The sequence below is a fragment of the Myxocyprinus asiaticus genome, chromosome 16 (genome assembly GCF_019703515.2).
Source record: "Myxocyprinus asiaticus isolate MX2 ecotype Aquarium Trade chromosome 16, UBuf_Myxa_2, whole genome shotgun sequence".
NCBI classification, from domain to species: Eukaryota; Metazoa; Chordata; class Actinopteri; order Cypriniformes; family Catostomidae; genus Myxocyprinus; species Myxocyprinus asiaticus.
In genome coordinates this window covers 14,146,383-14,172,950 of record NC_059359.1, presented here as the reverse complement: position 1 = coordinate 14,172,950, position 26,568 = coordinate 14,146,383, and the positions used below count along the sequence as shown (strand labels likewise).

Here is a 26,568-nt window from a genome sequence, read left to right as displayed (position 1 = left end):
AGAGTCACTCAGCACATTCTAGATTCGAACTCGCACCTCCATGGGTGGTAGTCAGCACCAATACTCGCTGAGCTACCCAGGCTGAAAAAAAGTCATTTTTGATCAAATCTAGACAGGCCCCATTTCCAGCAGCCATCACTCCAACACCTTATCCTCGAGTAATCGTGCTAAATTGCTAATTTGGTACTAGAAAATCACTTGCCATTATATCAAACACAGCTGAAAGCTATTTGATTCGTTAAATGAAGCTTAACATTGTCTTTGTGTTTGTTTTTGAGTTGCCACAGTATGCAATAGACTGGCATATCTTAAGGTCAATATTAGGTCAACAATGGCAAAAAAGAAACAGCTTTCTCTAGAAACTCAGTCAATCACCATTTGGAGGAATGAAGGCTATACAATGCTTGAAACTGCCAAAAAACTGAAGATTTCATACAAAGGTGTACACTACAGTCTTCAAAGACAAAGGACAACTGGCTCTAACAAGGACAGGAAGAGATGTGGAAGGCCAGATGTACAACTAAACAAGAGGATAAGTACATCAGAGTCTCTAGTTTGAGAAATAGACACCTCACATATCCTCAGCTGACAGCTTCATTGAATTCTACCTGCTCAACACCAGTTTCATGTGCAACAGTAAAGAGAAGACTCAGGGGTGCAGGCCTTATGGGAAGAATTGCAAAGAAAAAGCCACTTTTGAAACAAAATGTAAGAGTGGGGAAAGAAACACAGACATTGGACAACAGATAATTGGAAAAGAGTATTATGGATCTTAATTGCATTATTGAGCATTTGTGGGATCAGCTAGACTGTAAGGTGCATGAGAAGTGCCCGACAAGACAGCCACACCTATGACAAGTGCTAAAGTAAGCATAGGGTGAAATGTCACCTGAGAATCTGGACAAACTGACAGCTAGAATGCCAAGGATCTGCAAAGCTGTCATTGCTGCAAGTGGAGGATTTTTTGATGAGAACTCTTTGAAGTAGTTTAAAAAAGTTCTGAAATTTTTTTTCAAATTGTAATAGTAATTTTTCACATTATTAATGTCTTGGCTATACATTGTGATCAGTTGAATGCCACTTTGGTGAATAAAAGTACCAATTTCTTTCCATAAGAGCAAAATCTGTACATTATTCCAAACTTTTGGCTGCCAGTGTATTTATAAGTATGGTCCTACTATCTTGTGTTTTTAGTATTGCACCAGTACTTATGATGACTGCCATTTCATTCCTATTTGTACTGAATGATAAAAAACCTAGGTTTGATAGGATTGAAACAGTTGTCGGTCCTCATAGCCAGGCAAGCATGGGTCCAAATTCCTCCTGATAACATGCACAACGGACTTTCTGGCAAACTCAGATGAAACTTCTATCTTTGTAAGCTTTCAAAAAGAGGAAGAAGATAACACTTCTTTCTAGAAGAGAAAATCTCTTTCTAAATCTCCAGTATCCAGACAAAGCAAATACCTCAGCCTGAAATATTTGCATGATTAGGTTGAAAAACCGCAGCTTTCTGCAATCACGGCTAAATGTGCAAATAAATCACTACTGTTGACAGTGGATCTTACTTATCAGAGCAGCATGCGTAGGATAGAAGATAAGACTCAGCACCCATCTCACTAATAGAGGACTGAGCAAGATGCAAGGCTCAATGCCAAAGGCCAATGACCAGATAAAAGGTTAGCAAAACTTTTCTTTAAATGCACATTCATCCCCAATACAGCATGAGTGTTAATCTACTGGTTCTTTCTTAAAGGGTTAGTTCACCCAAAAATAAAAATTATGTCATCATTTACTCATGCTTATGTTGTTCCAAACCCCATATGACTTTCTTTCATCCATGTAACACAAAAGGAAATGCAAGGCAGAATCTTAGCCTCAGTCACTATTCATTTTCATTGAATGGAAAAAAATGCAACAAAAGTAAATGGTGACTGAGGCTAACATTCTACCTGACATTATCTTTTGTGTTCATTCGGGTTTGGAACAACATGAGCGTGTGTTAATGTTTCATTTTTGGGCGAACTATCCATTTTAAAGATACGCCATTCTCTTTTTGAATAGCACTATTCTGACAATGTTTGTTTAGGCTTAATGCAACATGCATTATTAGACACCTAGACTGCTTCACAATGTGGCTATGACAGGTGAAGATAAAGGGACATTCCTACGTCAGCACCTTCAGCTTTCAAAGGAAGCTATTTTTCCAGTTTGTAAATGGTGTGAAGGAGGTGTGGAGCAACACATTTCATAATCGTTAATCTTTACTCCATTCACCAATGCCCAACTCACTGCCATGTGAATGGCGACACCACTGTTGCCATAGCAGCACAAACTGCACCAAGATCACGTTCAGGAGAAGGAGGGGAAGAAAATTATGTTGCAGTGACATAAAAGAGGAAGGCGAATCATCACTTGCACATGACTGAATGTCAAAACAGAACACGTATTGTGTGAGAGGCAGGGTGTGCTGTGTGATGAGGTTAAAATAAAGAAGGAAAAAAAAACAAAATAACCCATCCCAAATCTGAAAGGAGCTCTCAAGTTACACATCACAATAGAACTTGATCCACCATAGGATATTACATAACATGCTGCTGTACAGATTCACTGATACTCTATAATGGTTGGGGAACACACCAAATACAATGGTCATGTCAATACAGTCCATACGGTCCAACACTTTACAATAAGGTTACATTTGTTAATATTACTTAAGTTAACAACATTAGTTAACATGAACTAACAATGAACAATATTTTTACAGCATTTATTACGAATACATTTTTAAAATCAAAAGTTTTGTTTAACATTAGTTAATGCACTATGAACTAACAATAAACAATTGTATTTGTATTTACTAGCATTAACTAGGATAAATAAATGCTGTAAAAAAAATAAAAAAAAAATCTCTCTCTCATTCACTGTAGGGATGCAAATTTTGGCAAATTCTTTTAACCGGTTAATCGCCAGCATTAACCGGTTATTAACCGGTTAACTGATAAGCCATGAATTTAAACAAGTGACCAAACAGGCATAACAAAGGTCTACACTGACTGAAACAAAACAGGTTCACATGACAGACATGCATATTTAGCTTTATTTTAGCATTTTAGCATGCATATTAAGTTTGAATGAACAAGCGTATATTTCCTTCTTATATTTTGTAACAAACTAATTTTGAAAGGATCACTTACATGACAAATTAACCTACGAGGTGATAACTTTGGGCAGTTTAACAGTCAGCCTACCCAAAATGTGCTGCTGGGCAATCCTAATAATTTTTGTTTAGAAAAATCAACATACAGTACTGTGCAAAAGTCTTAAGCACATAAGATGTTTCACAAAAGCATTTGTCTTAAGATGGTTATTTATATCTTCAGCTTTAGTGTGTCAATAGGAAATATAAATGTTAGACTCCCAAACATTACTTTTGCAAATAGAAAAGATTAGAATAGAAGAACAGGGAGCCCTGCAACAGATGCCATGACCCCCACAAAGCCCCCCACTGAACATCGAGTCAGTCTGAGATCACATAAAGAGACAGAAGCAATTGAGACAGCCTAAATAGACAGAAGAACTGTGGTGAATTCTCCAAGAAGCTTGGAACATCCTATCTGCCAACAACCAAGAAAAACTGTGTCCAGGTGTACCTAGGAGAATTGGTGCTGTTTTAAAGTCAAAGGTTGTCACACCAAATATTGATTTATCTTTTTTATGTTTACTGGACTTTGTATAACATTAAGTGATAAATGAACACTATTTGTCATTATTTTTGAAGACATCCTCACTATGCAACATTTTTCACAAGTGCCTAAAACTTTTGCACAGTACTGTATATATACATATATATATATATATATCACACACACACACACACACAAGGCACCGACGGTCCTCCGCGCATCGTACTCCCGTCCTTGCAACATAAGTGAAATGCGTGGCTTTGCCACATATGTGAAATGCATGGCTGTTTTTTTCAAAATGGTACCGCATTGTAATCGTGCTACTTCTACACTTTAAAGTCCTATTTTACAATTCGCATTTAAACACTTCGTCTTCACGGACAAAATGGTGCCACAGAGCATGCTTCATATTTCCTTGTCATTCAGACTGAAAGGAAGACAGCGTGTTAACAGCATGCTTGTGTGTATATAAAATACCCTACATGTTAAACAAATTATCTCTTTGTTGTTTGTTTAATTAACCTTGCGAGTAATTTTTAACTGATAGTATGGAAGTATTTTCCGGGCACTTTTCAAAACAAATTGCAAATTGAATTTGCAATTGCGTTTTCTATTTGTGGATGCATAAATTGTGACATAATTCAAATGCAATTGCAAATCGTACAATGACTGCCAAATTTCAAATGGAAAAGCAAAGTCCATTTGCCATTGCATTTCCCATGTCTTACGAGTTATGACCTTGTCATATCGAAATAGCAAAAGCAAATACCCCATTTGCTATTTCACTTCCTCTGCATCCTGTATGGAGCCTGCCAAATTCAAATGGCATCACAATTCCCTTTGCACTTGCATTTCCAATGCCTTACACAGACACCTGTCAATCAGTGTTGGGGGTGAGAGTTTATACTGTAGGCATGTTTTTAGTTGGAAGTGACGACAGTCACAATTGACCGCATTTTAGAGCGCCTTCCATACGATAATCTATATGATAGTATTAGTCGAACAAATTCTTAATGCCGGTTAATCGGTTAACCGTCTACATCCCTAGTTCATTGTTAGTTCGTCATACCCAATGCATTAATTATTGTTAACAAATGGATCCTTATTGTAAAGTGTTACCATCCATACTAACCTTTATAAACCATTTCCAATTAGGCTGGTGAAAAGACAGTTGTAAGCGGTTACTACAAATTAATGATAGACTGATATCTTGACTAGGAATGAAAATCGAGGGGAATTTAACAATTCTGGTTCCTTAACGGTTCCATTATTGCTTTTTTTGTAATTTTGTGGAAGAAATAAGAAATGTACGTACAGCATTCCGTCCGCATCAGTGGAAAAAATGCTTGTTTGGGAACTGTTAATAGAAGAGAAAATCATGAAAATTATACGGTATTATACCAGTATTTTAATTAATTTCTGCTATTTTGTGCACAAATTTTTTTTTTTTACAATTGTTTCAATCATTAAATTAGGCTATATATTTATATAGTGGAATTATATTGCCACCCTGCAACCCCACATTGGTCAATAAATACTCTCTAACTCTAAAATAGTTGGTACATTCATTGGCAAATTGCAAGAATTTATTGTAAAATCTCTTAAAAGGAATAGTTCACCCAAAAATTGAAACTGTCATCATTTACTCACCCTCATGTCATTCCAAACCTGCATGACTTTTCCTCTTCTATGGAACACAACAGGATATGCTATACAGAATTTATTTACATCTTTTTACCTTACAATGAAAGTGAATGGTGACTGAGGCTATCATTCTTTTTTAACATCTCCTTTTATGTTCCACAGATAAAAGAAAGTCATTTGGGTTTGGAATAGCATGAGTGTGAATACATTTATGAAACTATCCCTTTAATAAAAGGAAGAATAAATAATGTTTGGCAAATGTGATACAAATAAGATCAAATCTGTCTGTAGTTCTGATCCATTCTGTGGTCAATGTGCCACTTATTAGCACCGTGAGAGGTGATTTGTTACTGGCATGACGTTTGGCCCAGAGGATTATTAGCATGACTGTGCAAATGCACACAAAGAGAAGGGGATGTTGTAACAGAGGAACTACAGAGATCAGACATAATTCTTCTGGAAATCAGCCAACAGCCAACAGTCAACAGTGGCAGGGGGCAGTGGTAGCTCAGCGGTTAAGGCTCTGGGTTACTGATCAGAAGGTCGGAGGTTCAAGCCCCAGCACCGCCAAAATGCCACTGTTGGGCCCTTGAGCAAGGCCCTTGACCCTATCTGCTCCAGGGGCGCCGTATCATGGCTGACCCTGCACTCTGACCCCAGCCTAGCTGGGATATGTGAAAAAAGAAGAATTTCACTGTATATGTGCAAATGTATAATGTGTGATAAATAAAGAAAATTAATTAAAAATTAATTAATTAAATAGTTATTTTCAGAGAGCATAAACAAAAATTCATCCTCCTGTCAGCTTCTGCCTTCAGTGGGATCAGTGCTTATAAATTCCATTTGTGACAGCCACGTGGTAATTCAAACACACCAAGACACCATATTTTGATCATTGCCTCATATTGTGATATGGTAGCTTATCAGCCTGTCATTAAAGAACTGCTTGAATACTGGCCATCTATCACTCCCTGAGCCACACTCTCAAAAAAGCAAATGTTGAACATCGACATGCCTTTTCCAGTGCAACCATAGAAACCACACAAATCTCTGAGCAGTTTGCCATTGTCATTTGCATCAAAAAGCTGAGAAACAACATTTGTGGGAAGTGGAAGCAATGGCCAGAGACTAATAAACGGAATCAAAACATTCAGCAAACATGTAACAGATGCAGTCCTCAACAATAAGGTTGTCCTCATGACCCAGGGCCAGTGTAAGCTGCCATTCAGACTGAGCGACTTGCCTATCGGGCAAGTGCTACAATATCAATATACCTTAGGGTGCTTTCACACTGGCAGTTTAGTTCGAAACAGCATGGTTCGCATGAAAAATTGGTAATGTGAAAGCTGTCATGCGGACCGGGGAGCGTACTGCAGTACCGAACCCGAGACTACCTGTAGGAGGTGGTCTGAGTTCGGTTGCAATGGAACTGTAGCGCGATTCGCGTGAATGTGAAAGCAACTCGGACTCGGGTGCGCACTCGTTCAGGAAGTAAAGTAATCTGCACATGCGTTTTAGCCGATGACGACATCTATCTATCAATCTATACACCTTATAAATACTATATATAAATACTATTATAGGTTATAAATATAGGGTATAATAGGAGATGACAGTGGCGATAACTTCACCTTGGACACGAGTGTGAGTAAGCGTGCAGTGTAAACAAAGATGCAAATGAATTCCTTGCAATCAGCTGTCTCCTCAAAAAACGTCGTTTGCGAGCAGCGGCAAGCCACCTTCCCCTGGACATCTGATGAGTTACACCATGAAACGCACATATACGCAGTTGTCGTTCACTCTGCTGGGCATAATGGCATCAAAATAACAAAAAAACAAAAGGTATGATGAGTCGCGTTGTGTTCTCCATGCGTGTTTGTGATGACGTAAGATGAACGCAAATGGACCGGGGTTCGATAGAATCAAGTGAGTGTGAAACCAGACCAAAGCTGCGGGGGCACCGGGAACAATCGCACTTGGAATCGGACCGCAGCAAATGTGCCCAGTGTGAAAGCCCCCTTAGAGTGTGTTCACACTTGGCAGGTTTGGTTAGATTAAAACGAACTCTGGTGCGACTGCTCTGTTAGTGTGGTTCATTTGAACAAGTGTGAACGCTGCCATCCAAACCTTGGTGCGCACGAAACAAGCGGACCGAGACCCCCTAAATAGTGGGTCTCGGTCCGCTTCCAAACGAACTCTGGTGCAGTTCGACTGATATATGAACGCAGCATGGACCAAAGATGTCTAAACGGACCAATAACAGGAAGTAATTTCCCTTTAATACTGACCTCAAGCATACCTGGTTCTTCTCATCATAGGAGCTATGTTGCCCACTACAGTCTCCTTGCAGCATATCTTCATTTGTGTGTGCAACAGAGGAATTCCAGGTGCTGTTTTGACTCCTTTACACATTTTATTAGCTCTTCGTTTGTTCTTCGTTCGCACACTTAAACATTTAGTTTTCTGTTATGTACCGGGCATATATTTAAATGTTGTGATTTAAATATGTGACTATGACAACAGCCCTTTCACACATACAGCCTTTTCCAGAAACTTTACTGCAATTTTCAGGTTTGAGGTCAAGTGTGAACACGACGCTTTTGAAAATACTGGTAAATTGTTCTCTGGCAATTTCCCTTAATGAGAAGTTTCATTACCTATAAATTTCCATATTGATGGTATGTGTGAAAAGAGCCACAAGTTTACCGGTTTCAGTTCTACAAGGTCCGGAAGCGCTAAGAACTTAAGTTCTGATGGAGATGACATAATTACTCTGCGCCGTAACACGTAAGTAAGAAAAATGTCAACAAATTGATCCAAGCTGATGAAGAAATTTTCTGACATCTTAAAGGAACAGTAAGCGATTCCGTTATGTATGATAAAATCATAACTTGGTGCTGATGCGTGAATGGTGCTAGCAAAATGGAAAAAGACAAAAATTCATTGCATGTGTGAACAGCACATGCGGTACATTTACCAGTAAAGGCAACCCAACAATTTTCCTGTAATTTAACTGGTTGCATGTGTGAAAGGTGCTTATGTTATCTAAACTGAGAGAATGACTTTTCAAATGTTTAAGCATCACTTAAGCTATGTCCACACTAATACGTTTTTGCATTTTCAGTTTTCTAATGTCAGTGTTTTCTAAATTTTTCAGTACTGGAGTGCGTTTTAGAAAGTGTCTGTTTTCGGTGGAGAAAAATGCAGTTCCAGTGTGGATGAACGTAGCAAAACCAATGAATTTTCAACCGAAAATGTATTAGTGTGGAAGTGACCTTAGAATAGGTTAAATATTATAAAAATACATTTCCAGTCAGCAAATATGCATGAAGGAATTGATAGCTGTCATGGAGTTACATTATCTTTACACATTGCAGACATTACTGGAAATTAAAAAATGGATAGCCTAAATTACATTGTATGTTGTTATTTATTTTGTAATGAAAATGTAACTGTAAATGTAATTTAATATAAAATTGTATATATGATGTATTTTTTGTAAAAATGGTGGAAGGGCAATTGAACAACTGGCCAGCAGACAAAATCCTTATTGTTGAGCCCTGCTGATATGTCAATTATAATATGTAGGTAAGCAAGAATTTAACCATGATGACATCACCTCAGAGATCTCACCTCATCTTGACTGCTTTCTACTTTGGGGTTGCTGGCGGTTCTCTTCAGGTTGCTGCTGAGACTGATGCTGATAGTGGCATCAGATTTGGAGCGTTGATGAGTGCGTTTAGAAGGCGAGAGGCTGTGTTCGCTCGTGCCCTGACCGTGATGGAAGGGAGGGGGGCAGGAAGGGGGAGGCTGCGGCACCTCCCTGCGAATGCGCTGGCTGGCGGGCTTGAGCTCGTCGGACAGGATGAGTTTGCGCAGCTTGGTACCACGGGAGTGGCGCTGCGTGGAGATGTGCATGTCAGATGAGTAGGCCCCCAGCAGCCAGGCACACTGCAGAGAGAAACTGATGCTCTGCCGGCAGCGGTGCACAACATAGGGTTTGATGGCATCGCCCACGTCCTCGTCCATGTGGATGTACATAATGAGTAACTGGGGCAAGTAAAAGTCCACTTCTTCGTTACGGAAGCTGAAGAGTCGATTGCCAATGTAGGCTTGCACGCCGGGCTCCTTGGAGTTGTAAAGATAAGAGATCGCCATGGAGATATCGAATAGCTTGGACTCGAAGAGCCGCAGGAGCCAGGACTGCTTGGAGGAGTTGTTCTTCTGACGGCGCCGTACGCTCTTCACAGGCTCTGCCTCCTCCTCGCTGATCTTAGAAGGCTTTCCTCCACCACTTCCTGCATCTGTGGGCTCAGGATGCACAGTACCGTTCACCAGACTGGGCTCTGTGCTGGATGAAGAAACTTCTCCATCACCCTTCAGGAGCTTTACCTTCTGCAGCACCTCATGGCAGGCTTTCTTTGCCACCTCGGTGTCAATTACCAGGCTGAGTTCACCCACTCCCTCAGATATGACATCCAGAGGAGGACTGGAAGTGGGCAGGCCATCGCTGGTGCTCGGGCTGGAGCTGGTGAGGGGACGAGGGCCAGAGGAGGGAGAAGAGGGCAGGGAAAGAGAGGAGGTGGTGGAGGTGGATGAGGCTGACGGGCTCTTCTGTAGCTCCTCAAGCCGGGCGGGGGAGAGCTCCAGCTCTGTGTCACCCATGGCCACTGCAAGAAAGACAAAACACAAAATCAACAAGCTTGATATAAAATACTTGTCAACAGCCATTCAGATATAAAATTAAACCTCACAGTAACATTAATATTTTCAAGATAAACAGCCTTTAGTGAGGGCCAAGGCGATCACTTCCTCAGGGTAACATTGTCCCGTTGATCCACAGCTACGCAAAACAACACCGATCCGCCTCAAGCAGATTACCTCACCAACACCAGCAGGCCAATACCACATCAAGTGAAGCAACAGTGTCTACCATTCCACAATTTTTTTTTTTAAAACCCTTAGTGCTTTAAATGAAACAATTCATGCTGTCTTAAAGAGACGTAGTTCAATAAAGCTGGATAGGTATTGGCTCCGATACTGAAGTTTTTAACTGGATCGGGTATGGGCCCAACGAGCCCGATCAAAACCCAATACCATGTGTTAATCATGGTTGTTACCGTCAAGCTCCAAAAAATGGCACAAAGAATGATAAAAGCACCATTAACATATTCCATATGACTAGTGCATTTTAATGTCTCTTATACATAGGATAGCTTTGCAAATCTTAAAAGGCTGTGTTTAATAAATAAATATATAGTCTGCATGTGCAGTGCCCTTCAGTAAATGAGCGGTGCTGTTTTCACAGTTCAATCTTAATTTCATCAGACCAGAGAATCTTGTTTCTCACAGTCTGAGAGTCCTTTAGGTGCTTTTTTATGTGTTTTGCACTGAAGAGAGGCTTCCGTCTGGCCACTGTGCCATAAAGCCCAGATTGGTGGAGTGTTGCAGTGATGGTTGTCCTTCTGCAAGTTTCTCCCATCTCCACACATGATCTCTGGAGCTCAACCAGAGTGACCATCCGGTCCTTGGTCACCTCTCTTACCAAGGCCCTTCTCCCCCAGCTGCTCAGTTTGGCTGGGCAGCCAGCTCTAGGAAGAGTCCTGGTTGTTCCAAACTTCTTCCATTTAAGAATTATGGAGGCCACTGTGCTCTTGGGAACCTTCAATGCAGCCAAAGTGTTTTTGTAGCCTTCCCTAGATCTGTGCCTCGACACAATCCCGTCTCTGAGCTCTGCAGTCAGTTCCTTTGACCTCATGGCTTGGTTTTTGCTCTGATATGCATTTTCAGCTATGAGACCTTATATAGACAGGTGTGTGCCTTTCCAAATCATGTTCAACCAATTTAAATTGCCACCGGCGGACACCAATCAAAGTGTAGAAACATCTCAAAGATGATCCAGAGAAATGGGATACACCCGAGCTAAATTTCAAGTGTCTGAATATGTCAATGTGATATTTCAGTTTTTTATTTTTTAGTAAATTTGCAAAGTTATCAAAAATCTGTTTTTTGCTTTGTCATTATGGGGTATGGAGTACAGATTGATGTTAAAGATTAGCCAGCGTCTAAAATTAATAAAATCCAATTTTTCAACCAAAATCCCAATAATAATAATAATAATAAAGAAGACTGGGTGCATAACATGGGACTTGGGAAATTCTAAACTTATTAAGAAAAAAAAGCAAGACTGGAATCAGATCGGGATCGACCGATACTGATAATTCAAGTATCAGTGCATCCCTTCAAGTTGTGCCCCTGGTTTTCCTTTGAGTTTGTTAACAGCTATGAAAAGCCCTTTCAGGAGGGTAGCAATAAAATGTCCACAAGTTAACAATCGAAAATCAATTAAGTTGCAGAGATAAAATAAAATCTGATAAAATCATAATTTATTCACTCTTATGCCATCTCAGATGTGTATGACTTTCTTCTGCTGAACACAAAGATTTTTAGAAGTAGATCTCAGCTCTATAGGTCCATACAATGCAAGTGAATTGTGATCAGGCCTTTGAAGCTTCAAAAAGCAGATAAAGTCAGCATAAACATAATCTGTCAGACTCCAGTGGTTTAATCAATGTCTTCTTGGTTTTGGGTGAGAACAGACCAAAATATAACCCCACTTTCTCTGTATATCTTGCCATTGCATTCTCTAAGCATGAACATGATTTTATTCTCGATTACACTTCCTTGTTCTTGATAGCGCTATAGGAAGTGTAATTGATCTTGAAATCATGATCGCCAAGGAGACTGCTGTCAAGGTGTACAGTGAAAAAGGAGTTCTCATCCAAAACCAACAGGATCATGTTGGCTATGTTTACATTGGCTATGTTTACATGCACTAATTTTCGTCAATCAGAATAAATTCAATCCGATTACAGATTCCGAATGTACTGTTTATATGTCCCATAAACTTTGCAATCCGATACACTTATTTTACAGGTGTATTACATGTATTCCGAACAAAACTCCTGCACATGCGATGAGCGTCAGTCGTTGCATTCTGAAGAAGCAGAGAAAGGCTGAGAAAGTGAGAATGGCACCGAAGTTCGTAACTGACGTTTATGCTTTGTTGAGATATCTAAAAATATGCTGGAAAAGCTTTCTTCTTATGTTACACACTCTACTCGGCAAACAAAGTATTAGAAGCTTACAGATGTGGAATGGAAACAAAATAATTGGGACTTTAAGCAACAGCTTAAAAACATTTAATCATTCAAGAAAAAGAAAAAAAGGATAAGATATTTAAAACAGCAAGAGAAGGGATGCTTGCAATGTTAAATAACTGTCAGGACAAAGGTTTTACTCTTGTACGATTACAATATAAATAGCCTATGTCTAAAACCTAGATATTATTATTATAGTTTATAACCTATAACCATGTGTAATTTAACATGAGTTTTGAGGAGGATGTTTAGGCTATTTACGGTGTTCACCTTGCATCATCTCTTGTAAAACATATTCTAACATTTACTTTCCTAATCTGTCACGTACCATCGACAGTCACTATGGCAAAAATAAATGCCTTCGAAATTATGGTTATGACATCAGGAGGTGAATGAAGTCGCATACACGCAATGAAACACAGAATGCCATAACCGTGAGCTATCAGTCGGATTATAAACTGATTATTTAGTTGCATGTAAACATGGCTATTGATTAAACCACTGGAGTCTCACAGATTATGTTTATGCTGACTTGATCTGCTTTTTGGAGCTTCAAAGGCCTGGCTACCATTCACATTCATTGTGTGGACCCACAGAGCTGAGATATTCTTCTAAAAATCTTTGTTTGTGTTCTGCAGAAGAAAGTAAGTCATAAACATCTGAGATGGCATGAGGGTGAGTAAATGAGAGAATGTTCATTTTGGGGTGAAATATCCCTTTAAATTACTCTAGCAATGTAACATCTAAGACTTTCTGTCTACACAGATTGAAAACAGCAAGTGGTTGCTCTTAGATCTTGAAGGCAGCACTGAAATCAAAAGATACACAGTACAAACTAAAACAACTCAAAAGGAAACAATTTCTGTAAACAATGGGATTCAAGCAGCACGTCAACTGGTGTCGACTGAATATAGATGCCAGCTTTCTCCGCAAGTGTGATAGGGTGACTCAAACTTGTGCAGTTTGTTTACTCTGAGCTGACAGTTTGTGAGTTGTGCTATCTTGCCAGGTACTTCATGTTAAATCCTACTCAATGGAAAAATGTGGCCCTACTAACTACATAGCTAATCCGATAACTAAACAGTTAATTAGCCACGTACTTACTACATAACCTCAACCTCACAATCAGACGTCCATTAAAACGACCAAATCTTGCTTGTGAGCCAGGCCTATTTCTATTGTGCTAATACTAAAACTTTTGACAGAACTTCACAAGCTTCTCCAATTGCAATGGAAAGAGCTAATTCAATCATTATTTGACCTGAAATGTGAGAGCAGCACAGTCTGAAACACAAACCATGTGGATCATGAACTTCCTCATAAAATCTCAAGAGTCCCTGGTGCTGTCAACACCCACAACACTAAGCAAAGTCCACCATCCAAAACCATTATTAACCAACTATAATCAAAGAAACCCCCAAGCAATTAGACTACAAGATACTGACACAGGATAAACAAATAAATCACCATGAAATCCAATCCATTATCCTGTATTTTAAAGCCAAGTCTAAAACTTTGACAGCTATAATTTGCACTGATGTAAAGCATCGATGGCTTACTACGTCAGATGGCTCGATCAAGAATCGTGGGCTTGTTGATCAAGCTGATTAAAAACAATATAAATAAAAACTGTTTAATTGTGTCTAATTTAATTAACCTTTAATGTTTCACAGTTTCAAGTCTACATACACCTAGACTATACGACTGAACAGATGCACTGTTATGACTGTCAAACCACCTAGTAGGTCTTATTAACCACAATATTCCTTAGTTTATTTGACTTTCTAGGTTATTAAGTAAACAATCTTTTAGCCAGATGACTTTTGCACTCAGTTAGCATACGAGCTTATTTAGCTGAGACCCGTCGACTACTTTTCTCTCTTGTACGACTCAATTACATCTTTTTCTGAAAGATGGTTTATACACACACACACACACATACATACCAGTTATTATTCAATATTTGGCTGTTGGGAAGGCCAGAGAGGATAAGCCTCATAAAAACACAAACGGATGCTAAACGCTTAGCCAACCAGCTAACGCAACGTCTCTACTTGTATCGTTTTTCTACTATTAAACTGACCCAAATAAAAGCATATAGTAGTGATCGCTATCTTACCTCGAAATAACACGGGTGAGGGGGTAATCAGTCGGTTTATCTGTGTTTTAAGTGCCCCATTTGAGAGCTGCGCTTCTCTTACTGACTAGCCGGTTCGCTAAAGTGAGTGAAGAGATGACACGCTGAGGGTTGCCCAACACAAACCCTCACAGGCTGAAGCTCACAACCTAATCAGCTGCCTGCCTAGATACAGGGGCGTAGATTCCAGGGTTAATCTAAAGAAGCAAGTACAACCTCCCCAATATTTATACCATGATCAATGGAAACATGGAAATTCTTCACACGTACAACATTTACAATTAATGTAAATTCAAGGCATTATAGGTAATTGCTATACATAGTTGTTGTGTACAGTGAAGATTGATTTTTAAATAAATAAAAAATAAATAAGAGGAAACATACAGAACTGATTCATATACTGGAGTGAATGCAACAAATGTAAAGGCATAACTGCCTGAAAAACCCTTACAATTCCCTGTAGCGTGGTGGGGAAAATATGCCTTGCAAAAGTGTTCATAACCTTAATAAATTCCCAAATTTTCTTTGCTACAAACATTATGCAAATGTTGTTTTTTTTGTTTGTTTGTTTTTTTCAAAAGCACTGAAAATAAAAATGTAACAAAAAAAAAAAAAAAAACATTCTTAATAGTACACATTAAGAATGCCTTCTCTGTGCACTTGTATCACATTTTTAAAAATCTACTTTGCAAATCTAATGATCTGGAAAGCCCTTAAACAACAAATAAAGCCTTTGGGAGTTCACTGGGCTAAAAAATATTTATTACAAAAAAATACAAAAAACGTACACAATACAAATTAGCTTTAATAGTTGTGACTCACATAATACACATAATTCACTCTTGAAGTAGCTAATTGGGTTCCAAACCTGTATGATATTCTTTCTACCGTGGAACACAAACGGAGATGTTAGGCAGAATGTTAGCCTCAGTCACCATTTGCTTTTATTGTATAGAAAAAAAGAAGCAATGAAAGTGAATGGTGACTGAGCCTGTCACTCCTTCACATTCTGCCCAACATATCCTTTTGTGAAAGGCTTATGGGTTTGGAACAACATGAGGGTGAATAACTGATGACAGAATTTTAATACTGCGTGAACTATCCCTTTTAGCATATGGTCCATTCGTACAATAGTCATGATGAGCTAAATCGTATCACTACATGAGAATAACATGAGAATAACTGAGCTCCTAAGAACATGATGGCTTAGCCTCGGTTTTATAACCAGATATCAGAGGTACAGTCTCCACCAGGATATCTGAGCTCATGGGCCAGGGCAGGACCTTCTGGCTCTGCTCCAAAATCCACAAGGAATTCCTCGTTGAGCTTTAGGCCACCTTTATCTGTGTCCACGTCAATCTGCATCATTACTGAACCCTCCCTAAAGCGAGAGTAAAAGCCATGTTGATAGCATGTAAAAAATAAATCAGTGGAGGTAACTTTTCAAATATATAAAAAACTCAAACTAGTGTCACCAAACAGAATTACAAAACTGCAAATGACTTACTTGCAGTTGTCTCTACATATTGAGCTGGGATAGGAGACAATATTTTAACACATTTTAAAACTTTTAATTGACACCTCAGCTTTTAATAAAAAAAATTCTCACTTCACAAGGTCAGGGTAGAACTGCTTGTCCCATGCACTGTATAAAGAGTTGGTGACGTAGAGTCTTTTTCCATCCAAGCTCAGCTGTAGCATCTGAGGGCCTCCCTGTACTCTTTTTCCCTGATGTGGAAAAGAACGATTAACCTCAAGCAAATGATGTGCTCTAATTGCCCTGTTTAGGTCTGTATGACCTGATGATCTGGAGGACAATTAGTTGGATCATCTGTAATTCAGTTACTTACAATGTTAAAGGAAAACGCCTTATGCAGTTTTCCCCTGTGTACACTGTTGATTCAAATATAAACACTTAGCACAATCAGTTTTATTATGAACAATAAGAAAATAACATGGTCACCATTGTTCTTTAAACAAGGTGACGTGATCTGTAGTTAGAAATGGAAAGGTACCTTCACTATCCGGGGAGCTGGCTGGCTATTCAATTCTTTGTCCTCCAGTACTTTAACAAGTCCATCTTTCAAAATGCTGCCCCCAAGGAACACCTTAAAAATGTGATTTCATAAAATTAAACATAAATTTCACTGTTTACACACTACTTGCTTTAGACTTTATAAATGTAGACCAAAGTATCTTCATTCTCCCTATCCTTACCTGACCCACCATGCGAGGATTCCTCTTATCAGTGATGTCATACTGTCGAATGTCTCCATGTAACCAGTTACTGAAGTACAGGAAGCGATCATCCAGTGAGATCAAGATATCTGTAATGAGACCTATAGCAAAGGATATTTCAACAAAGGGGTGAATATAAATCCATTTTAAATGAGTGTCTAACAATGTTAAGAATGCTTGCTAAGGCATCACTATTATTATTTTAGCGTTAGGGGTTTGTTCCTTTGAATTTAACATCAGTGAGTAACTCGTCTCATATCATTTGTGCTACAGACATGAATGATACTAATCGTGTGACTTGTTCAGAAGAGGTGTGCTAGTATGTTTCTAAGTAACTACTCTTATCGGTACTTGGTCTTGGCCAATACCTAAAACTAGGTACTTGGATCATTCTTCAAAAATTGGTATCGGTGCATTTCTAGTTGCCACAATATACATGTACATGATGTCATGTACTTGAATTAAATTTTTATTTTATATATTATATTATGTTTATAATTAATTATTGATATGTGATTATTGCGATTAATTCGATAAATTAACTGGCACGTTATGTAATTAATTTGATTAAAATTTTAATCGATTGACAGCCCTAGTAAAAATCTCTGTAAAATGTAAAAATCTCACTTTTTGTTGGCCATCTTCACTATAATGCATGTCTAAGGGGCCATTCACACAGAACACGTTTTTGTGATTTAAAAAAAAAAAAACTGGCTATGTATTCATGCATTAAAAAAAGACATTTTTGACCGTTGTGCCATGTCTCGGCCTCTTGCCATATTTTAAAGATGTCGTATCAATTTTTGAAGATTCTATTTTGAAAACACGTTTCGAGACACCTGCATTCTGTTGCATCTCTATTTGTTGCGCTGCATCTAGCATTTTTTAATGCAAGAACCACTCACTTGGCATCTCAGGAAGAGCCCAACCTTCCACCTTTTTGCTTGGAACTTTGATGACTCGCTCTGCCGCCCAGTCCCCTTTCTGTGACACACAGAATTTAAACCTAAAAACATTTACAGTATTGGCAAAACAATGCAGTATCATTAAGGGTAGATTTTGACATTGGCTGGCTTTTGTATGTACTTGCCGTTGTCTTGTAGAAGCGAAAGACTGTGCCCTGAAGTGCACAGCCCACAAAGCCCTCAGCTGCAGCAGGGTCATGCAAGAATCGGATCTCTAGAGGGATTGCACCCTCTTCTCCCAGATCCAGAGTTTGGATTCGCCTATGGGTGGTCCAGTCCCACACATGGAGGCGCTGTCCGTAGTGACCTACAAACATGATCAAAAATGATCAAATCAACAACCTTCAGCACATCACAAGTAAATTTCTCAGAAGCACTTTTGAATGTACACATACCAGCTTTGACATCTGTAGGGTTAAAGCCATGTCCCAATGATTTGGGTGCTCCCCACTCAGTGCTTATCATGACGTTATGGAGAGGCTGGTACCAGAAGTCATAACCAAAGGGTGCTGCTTCACCTGGCTGCTCCCAGTTACCAATAACTTCGAAAGTCTTCCCATCCAACAACACAAAACCACCTTAAAACAAGCAAAAATGAGTGGAGATGTAGGCATTTATCATTTGTATTAACAATACAATGAAAGGGAACACAGCATCTTACCTTTGCCATTACCCGAGGGATCACCCATGGCACTGATCATGATTTGGCCACTGCCAAGGCAATGGGAAGTGTGGGGGTTGGCCAGGCCACATTTCCAGAACAGATCTGTGGGCTCCACTGTCTGGGAGTGGAAAAACATTAATGAAAAAAATGTGTGGGTTTGGCAAGAACAAAACATTCCCTGAGTCAATAATCATGAATTAAGGGGGGTTCACATTAGATTGCATGCAGAACTACTTTGGACCCCAACAAATATGGGCAACAGTATATGATGTGACACTCAAAGCCTTTTCAAGAAATTCAAAAAGCACTACATGTTAGCTACATGTTTGAATTTCATCCAATAGGTCAATCTGTGACATTTAGATCCTCTGTCAGTTTTTTTGCTATACAAATCCTCAAATCAGGGTTCACAAAACTTGATCGTTAGTATGAAGCGAACATTCTACACATATGCTTGCATACCCATTTGCATGTGTATGAATGGAAGTGAATGCAACACAAAATGTAGTGTGAACCTTGTGAAGCCGTGGGGCCAGAGGATCTGTCCCGACATCAACGATGTAGATACGAGAGGAGATCAGGGAAGGCAGAATGAGACGGTTGCGTTTTTTGGAGGCGTCGCCATAGCAACTGCTACAGGCATTCCAACCAGAATGGTGTAGCTCATCCTTCAAATTGGGCATGGGTAACCTGTGAATCACCTAGATATAACCAATACAAAAGCATTATGCCAGCATTAGAGCAGTACTGCTCTGGAATATGCCATTGAAAGATACCTCAATGGTGCAAAAGAACAGCAGAGACTCAAGAAAAGCATCAGGGATACAGGGTAGATTTTCAATTATATGCATCATATATGTTTTTACCTTGCAAAAATTGGGAGACTGTGGATTAACATCAACAGTTGCAAGGTAGTCAGGTTTCTCAATGTCTGTGTTGCGATAAATGCATGGCAGGTAGACAATCTCTTCTCGAGGACCTGTTGCAAAATTGAGGGCTTTTATTCAAAGCAACTTAAAATAATCAAGAATATAAAAAGCCCAGTATATGTTGTATCATATCTTTAAAGGTGCTGTAAGCGATTTTTGCCATTCTGGAACTTTAACCAGACCAGCAGTTGAATTAGCCACGTCCCCTCTTTCCAAAACTCAGCACTACAAAGACACACTTGAGACCGTTACTGACACTAAAACAAGCATATATAGGCTGCCCTGTTAATGCAAGTAAGTATAGCTGCAGGCAGGAGATCTTCAAATAGGGGTGGAATATCCAAAAGAGGGCGGGGTTACTCCAAAAGGGGCCGTCACTTCCACTCACAGTTAGGGTTAGGGAAAGAGTTAGGTTAGGGGCTCCCAATATCTTTGCTGGTGGTTTGGAGCTCCCACCCCCTTGGAGCTCTGCCTGCAGCTATATCCTTCTCTGTGAATGCACACAGTGATTGACAGGCAGAAAGTCTTCTGGTTGGCTAAATAAATAATCTGATATTTTTTACCCTGCTGTTCAACAGTCCAAAGCCACTCTGAAACAGTATCCAAAAAGATAAAGATGAGACCATGATGATCAAAGATCTCTTAGATGTGCAATTAGAGTCCCATGTGTGCTTTTTATTTCAGCATGCAGTATGAAGATTGAAACTGGTGTGTTTAATGAATGAATGAGAAACAGTTCCAATCCTCAGGTGAGGGGGAACTCTGGTGGTGGGGATGAGGAGCTGCAAGATGTTACACAATGGTGATACTGTGTCTCAGCGAATCTTCAGATCAAAGGTCACTTCTACCTTGCAATTTTTGTATTACCAACACAAAATGTTAACATGCTACTTCCACCTTCTTTATTTAAAGCTTAAGTATTTAACTTTTTTCAGAGTTAAAATAATTTATTTTATCCCAGCTTAATATGGAGAGACAACAATAAGTAAGTCATTCAGAGGTTAATTTTCTCAAAAACTGTAAACATTGAATCTCTGTGGCACTATAAAAATTCTTCTGTTAGACCCCACCCAACAACATTACACAACTGATCGCATGAGTTGGGGGCAGGACAATCTGGCTTTTTGAACAACAGGAGACGAGAGGCATATTCGGAAAGTTTATTTATTTATTGCCATGTCGGCATCACTGGCTATTTTCATGGCAAGATCAGGGTAGTTTTGAATGGTGATATACACAATATATAATACAGTAATATACACAATGAACATTATATAAGATCTTTCATTTCAATATTTGATAAAAACATTTTTGAAAACATCCACTAAAAAACTTTCCGAGTAAAAAAAGTTGCCTAGTGGCATTAAAAGTAGGACATTCCAGTAAAATGTGTTTATAGACAATGGTGTCTGACAAAAATCACATGTTGGTGGCACTTCCCCTTTCAATAAAATCATATGAGTAAGTCTGGAATGACCAATATGGCATCTTGTGTAAACAATCTGGTCATGTCTATGCTCAAAAGGAAAACTTGTGAAAGATCTTCATTGGTCAATGGGCTGCTTGGTACCAAGTGAGTCTCTTGAAGACAAGAGGCAATGGGATTAACAACAGCAGATAAACGCAGCAGTTCAGCAAAGTTTACTTTAATCTCTCGGCAGTTCCACTGAATAATGTGATTATTCATTCTCAAGTAGGCAAAACTGGTACATGCCCTTTACTTCTGCATTTAGGAGATAAGCTACGACTATGAGAAGTTATGTTCTCTTTCATTTCAATATCCTTTGAAATTTCAGTCTTTTGACATCTTTTTTCTTGATTAACTTTTGGTAATTGTGTTCTTATACTATGTGTCTTTTTTCCCTTCTTGAAGATTAGTTGTGTTCAGCTGACAGACTTCTTCAGTGACTTGGGTCTGACTTAATGTAATCTGGCTTTGGTGCTTTGAGTCTTCTTTTTAGCTGAGATAGAATCTTTGTTTATTGTGGTTTGTCATTATTTACCCAGGTCAAGTCTGTCTGGCATTCAGCAGTGCTTGTGATTGGTTTTACCACAGAGGCATAAGATTTCCATATATTAAAGGCAGGAGACTCCTCAACCACTCTGTATGCTTCAACGTAGCTCACTCTCTCCGTACATTTTACTCTCTGGATTTCCTTCTCTTTGATCCAAACTGGACAGACTTTTGATGAGGCTGAGTGATCAGCTGCACAGTTGCTGCATTTTGCTGATCTTGTACAGCCTGATTCATGTCCTTCCTCTCCACAATTACAGCATACTGACTTGTATTTTCATCCTGCAGAGCCATGGCCAAATTTTTGACAATTAAAACATCTTAGGGGGTTTGGAATGAAGATTTGACAGGTACACTCAGATATCCTAACTGGATCCTTTCTGGTGGTTGTGGTTTGTTGAATGTCACCATGTAAGTTCCTGTTTTAATCAATTATTTCTTTTAACATTTGTTACACCTTGTTGATTCAATTCCGATGCTATGTCAGCCTCATCCATATCTTGTAGCTCTCTGGTATGGATAACTCCTTTACTGCTGTTTACAGATGGATGATACAAGGCTTTTATAGGAACATTGGCCAGTGTATTAGCATGCATTAGATTACCTGCGTGAATTTTTTGGGAACATTCCACCAGTATCTGTCCAGACTGTAGTTTTTTTCACATCTTTAACTGTCCCTGCTATACCAGAGATACCTTTTTGTATTGCAAAAGGGGACAGCTTAGTCAGAGGCATGTCAGGTAATACAGATTCTAAAAGAATTAATCTCTGCCAATTTTCACTTTTTTGGGAGAACATGCAACAAGTATCAGAGTCATCATCCACATTCTGTTCCAACTTTAGTCGTTTAGGGTTTTTTTGGTTAGCCATGTTTGTGTTATTTTGTTTCATTACTCCCGCTCCCCACCCACCTCGAAGTCCAACAAGGCGATACACAGAGCCGCGGGTATCCTCCGGATATGCACCAAGGATACAGGGGTAATATACTCGAGCAAAAGGAACAAAGTTCATATTCCTCAATTGACCCTCAGCCAACGCACTTTAGGGCAAGTCTTGACTAGCTGCTTTATTGGACCGGGTCCTTCCAACCTCCCGTCTATGTGAAGTCAGAGCCAAAGCACTGTGTTGGACCTGAAGGAGCCGCAGCAACCCACATTCCTCAAGTGCCAGGACCTCTTTCTCCACAGTCATGGGTTGCAACCTATGGCAAAGAAGTCACCCCATTTGTTGCCTCTTACGATCAGCAAGGGGGTGCTGTGGACCTATTCTATCCCGAGTCCCCATGGGGGCATATTCGGAAAGCTGTTTAGAAAACACTGTTTATTTTGCCAATTCCGTCTGGTGGCGCAGAAATGACATACTTCAGCTTAAAGTAATAAGCATTCTTATAAAGCAACTAACCTTTCATGGCGTCCAGAGGGCTTTTATATCCAGGTCCACATCCGGAGCAAGTTGAAGCTGCAAGCAGACAGCAAATGTCAGATATCTCAAATATTACAATGTGTACAATGTCAATCTATAACTGAAGCAGGCCAGACTCTAAGTCTTGTATTGAATCTCTTACTAACATAAATAAACAATAATAATACTCTACTCATTTCAAATGTAAACCGGGAATGATGTCATGAAACCAATTTTATTTGTTATAGAGTTTCTTAATAACTAAAAATGTTATTATTTAGTGGAATCATTCTCTTGACCTACATATTGTGCCAACATATGACTTTTAGCCCCAAATGACTTATAGTCTGTTATTTCATAAGGAGGCAGTGATGCCACACCAAGTGAACTTTTGAACATAACTAGATAATACATTCTTACTCTGTCCTGTAAATATTTAAAACAAATGCACACAAACTCCCACATATGTGCAATGTCACAACAATCAAAGAGACACTGTGTCTTGCCAAGTCTTGTAAAACATCCTTCCCTTGAAAACCAGACAAATGTTTATGGGTTACGGTCAGGTCAGTCCTCCACTGATCAACCATCTCCAAATCTTAAAGTGTTGTGTATTGAGACATGCAAGGCAGAAGTAAGAATTCTGAGGATCATATAAACTTATGGCTTACTTTTCTAAACATCTTTATTGCTCTTATACATTCTTGTGAAGTCTGCATTGTGAATGCATGTTAAAGGTCTATAATAAGCCCAAGCAAACTGCCCTTTTATTTCTTATTTCATTTTTTTCCATTATTATTATTTCTTTATTGTATATTCTCACTAACCCATTAGAATTTTTAAGAAACAGTATATAATTTATCATTAAAATTATTAATTATATAATGATATAATTTATAATACATTATAAGTATATTATAATGTTTGGAATAAAAACTGCAATAACCACACACATTTGCTTAAACTGTAAATCAAGCAATGAAACTGGGGGAAAGTGTTTTATATGGCATACAGTACAATCATTTTTTTTAAAAAAATTTTTTAATGCATAAATACATTATGCATCAAATTAGAGAAGGGGTAAAAAATTTCCATGGCAGATTTTACCCCATCTTTTAAAATTATTCAATGCAAATTATTTGCACACTGTCTGAAAAATGTACTAACGATTTTAGTACACGAAGTCCAACTTCCACGAATGCTACATATATTATTTTGACAGGTATGAATGAATGTCAAATTAAAAGAATATGGTGTTTTCACTTCAACTATTTAAAATGTAAAACGGAAAACACTGAAATGTTCGAAAATAAGGACGAGCAGAAATAAAGAAAAAAAAAAATGTATGAGAAATGACACTTACCCATGCTGGTGAACTCCAAGTCGGAAACTCAGTGAACGTTGAGCTGACTGACCGAATATGCGTCTCGTGCATGAGTATTTTATCTCGTTGAGCTGCATTAACTCTTTCAGTGAAGAAATACTGTGCCTGAAGCACCACTGCGAGTTGATCCTTGAAAACCACACCCAGGGATTTAAATGCAGAATAAAGGGTAGATCATATAACACATCGGTCTCAGGTAAACAACCGGTCTAGAAACATGCATTTGCAGAAACAGGAAATATAGCCCGTTTAGGGTAAAGCCACTGAATTAGGTGTTGCAGTTTGCGGTCTCGGCGGAAGGCGGAAGTCACTGTGCAACTGCTATACAATGTACTTTCCCGCCAAAAACAAATCGTAGTTTTTATTTGTGTTATAATGCGTGAAGGTTAAATCTACCACTCCTGCCTGCCCTGTAAGAATCTGACTAGTCACAAATCTGTGCTTTTCATGAGAAAAACTGTTATCTGTATAGTATTACATAACGTTCAAGCAATGCGCATGCTCCACAAACTGGGGTACAAAACTAGTAGCAGAAGACAAAATGTTAGAACTAATTAAAATGACATTTAAAGCTCTCCAGCATTCAGATGTTGCACTGCAGGTGTTCTATGGCAGTATGGGAAACCATAAAAACTTAACATCCTGACCACTTTAAAACATCAGAGGAGTGTGGGGGGAAATAGAAATGTAGTCTTTATACACAAGCCGAGTTTACTTAGTTTCTTTTTATTAATAAGAAATTGTTATAGAATGCAAAAACACAAACACAACCCAAAATTAAAAAATTCTATCATTCTGTGAAAAATGGGATTTTAGGCAGAATGGGAACCTCAGTCACCATTCACTTTCATTGCAACATTTTTCCCATACAAAGACTAATGTTAGCATTCTGCCGAATATCTCCTTTTTCGTTCCATGGAAGAAAGTAAGTCATACAGGTATGGAACAACAATTTCATTTTTTGGGAGAACTATCCCTTTAAATAATACACTGGACTTCTTGGCAGTTGAATCAAAACAACATCCAAAAGTCTCCCAGTTACCTTTGTATTGTAATCAACTTTTTTACATAATTGTTCACATAAGTCCCAGTTTTAGTACATTGTACTGTAGTTATATACAGAATGGTAGAGATAAAATCAGAGTAGGCACCTTTACAAAAATGGAGGGGCTCAAATAATATGCTACACAATATTTTGTTTTAATCGAATATTAAAAGATCACACACACAGTATAACTACACCATCCTGTGGTTGCTAAGGTAAATTCAGATACTGAAATCAATACTTAATATACATATTTTAAAAACACACTCACTAATCACACTCCATTCATTGTTGCAACACCAATACTAAGACTCACCAGTGTGTCAGATCTGCCTTCCTCCGTTTTAAATGACAGTAAGTAGATAAATAATCAAAGCGGATGAACAAAAAAAACAACCCGAGTCAGTTGTCAACCAACACTACAAGATAAACTTCAGCAGAGCCATACATTATAATATAATCTTGCTGTACCATGAATAGATTTATAAAGATGTAAAGGAATACAAGCAGTTGGGATCAGTAATGGCCAACTGCAAAAACTATATTAAAGCTGAAGTGTGTAATTTCTGCATGACTAGTGTCAACAAACAGAATTGCAAAAATAATGTTTTCAAACAGATTTTCAAACACTCACCCTGTCTGCAATTGTTCATCAAACAGTTATTCCCTTTGCAAACTCACACTATTTGAGTCAATATTGCTGTGTATGTCTGTTCGGGACACTCAAACAGAGCAATTTTTTGATAGCACCACTGAGCCAGTGTTTATTTTTGGAAACAACCAAAAAATGTCTTACTTTTAGTTGTCTTTACAAAGTAGGCTAGGATGGGGGATAGTATTAGAGGTAAACCGATTTGGATTTTGCCGATAACATTAACTAAAGTGGTGGAAAAGGCAGATAACCGATTAATTGGCCGATACTTTTTAAAATCGATTTATAGAATGTTACAAAAATTTGCAGTCTTTCCTTACTATAACAGGCACAGAGGCTACAAGAGTCCAAAATGAATAAAATCCCAGATGTATTTTATTGTTAAACCAAAATCCCAATAATGACAAGAAAAAAAAAAAAAATTAAGATTTGGTGCATAATGACTTTTAAATTTAAACAAGCCCAAAATACACAAAAGGTCTTATTTTTAAATGACTTGGCTCCGTTAAAATGCTCTATATTTAAGTATTTACCAAATGAAGCTTTTTATAGCCTATATTTTCACCAGATGAAGGTTTTTATAAATATATATTTCACCAGATGAGGTTTAACAAGGAATAAGGTTTATTATTCACAGATATGAAGTTGG

The 26,568-nt window shown here is 38.5% G+C and overlaps 2 protein-coding genes across 3 annotated transcripts in view; both read right to left on the bottom strand.

Annotated features, from left to right (window-relative positions):
• LOC127453986 (phosphatidylinositol 4-kinase beta-like) overlaps window positions 1–14,767 on the bottom strand; it is a 34,271-nt gene extending 19,504 nt beyond the window's left edge. For both annotated transcript variants that reach the window (XM_051720860.1, XM_051720861.1), the window contains exons 1-2: window positions 14,610–14,767; window positions 8,964–10,000 (exon numbers count right to left, since the gene is read on the bottom strand). In XM_051720860.1, coding sequence (XP_051576820.1) covers window positions 8,964–9,995 — 1,032 coding nt within the window. In that variant the 5' untranslated portion in view covers window positions 9,996–10,000; window positions 14,610–14,767. The remainder of the gene's footprint in view (window positions 1–8,963; window positions 10,001–14,609) is intronic.
• A 645-nt stretch (window positions 14,768–15,412) lies between these two features.
• On the bottom strand, window positions 15,413–24,648 carry LOC127453994 (methanethiol oxidase-like). The gene is made up of 12 exons (XM_051720876.1): window positions 24,202–24,648; window positions 22,839–22,895; window positions 19,361–19,473; window positions 19,010–19,195; window positions 18,492–18,612; window positions 18,226–18,408; window positions 17,952–18,137; window positions 17,771–17,845; window positions 16,845–16,966; window positions 16,643–16,735; window positions 16,237–16,355; window positions 15,413–16,008 (listed from the first exon to the last, which is right to left on the bottom strand). The coding sequence occupies exons 1-12, from the start codon at window positions 24,203–24,205 to the stop codon at window positions 15,846–15,848; spliced, it is 1,422 nt and encodes a 473-aa protein (XP_051576836.1). The 5' UTR covers window positions 24,206–24,648; the 3' UTR covers window positions 15,413–15,845.
• Window positions 24,649–26,568: the final 1,920 nt, after the last annotated feature.

Coding starts and splice junctions, on each gene's coding strand:
- LOC127453994 (XM_051720876.1), bottom strand. Junction 18,613..19,009: donor TGGCCCCACGGCTTCACAAG/GTTCACACTACA, acceptor TTCCACTCCCAG/ACAGTGGAGCCCACAGATCT. Junction 16,009..16,236: donor TTCTACCCTGACCTTGTGAA/GTGAGAATTTTT, acceptor CTCTCGCTTTAG/GGAGGGTTCAGTAATGATGC.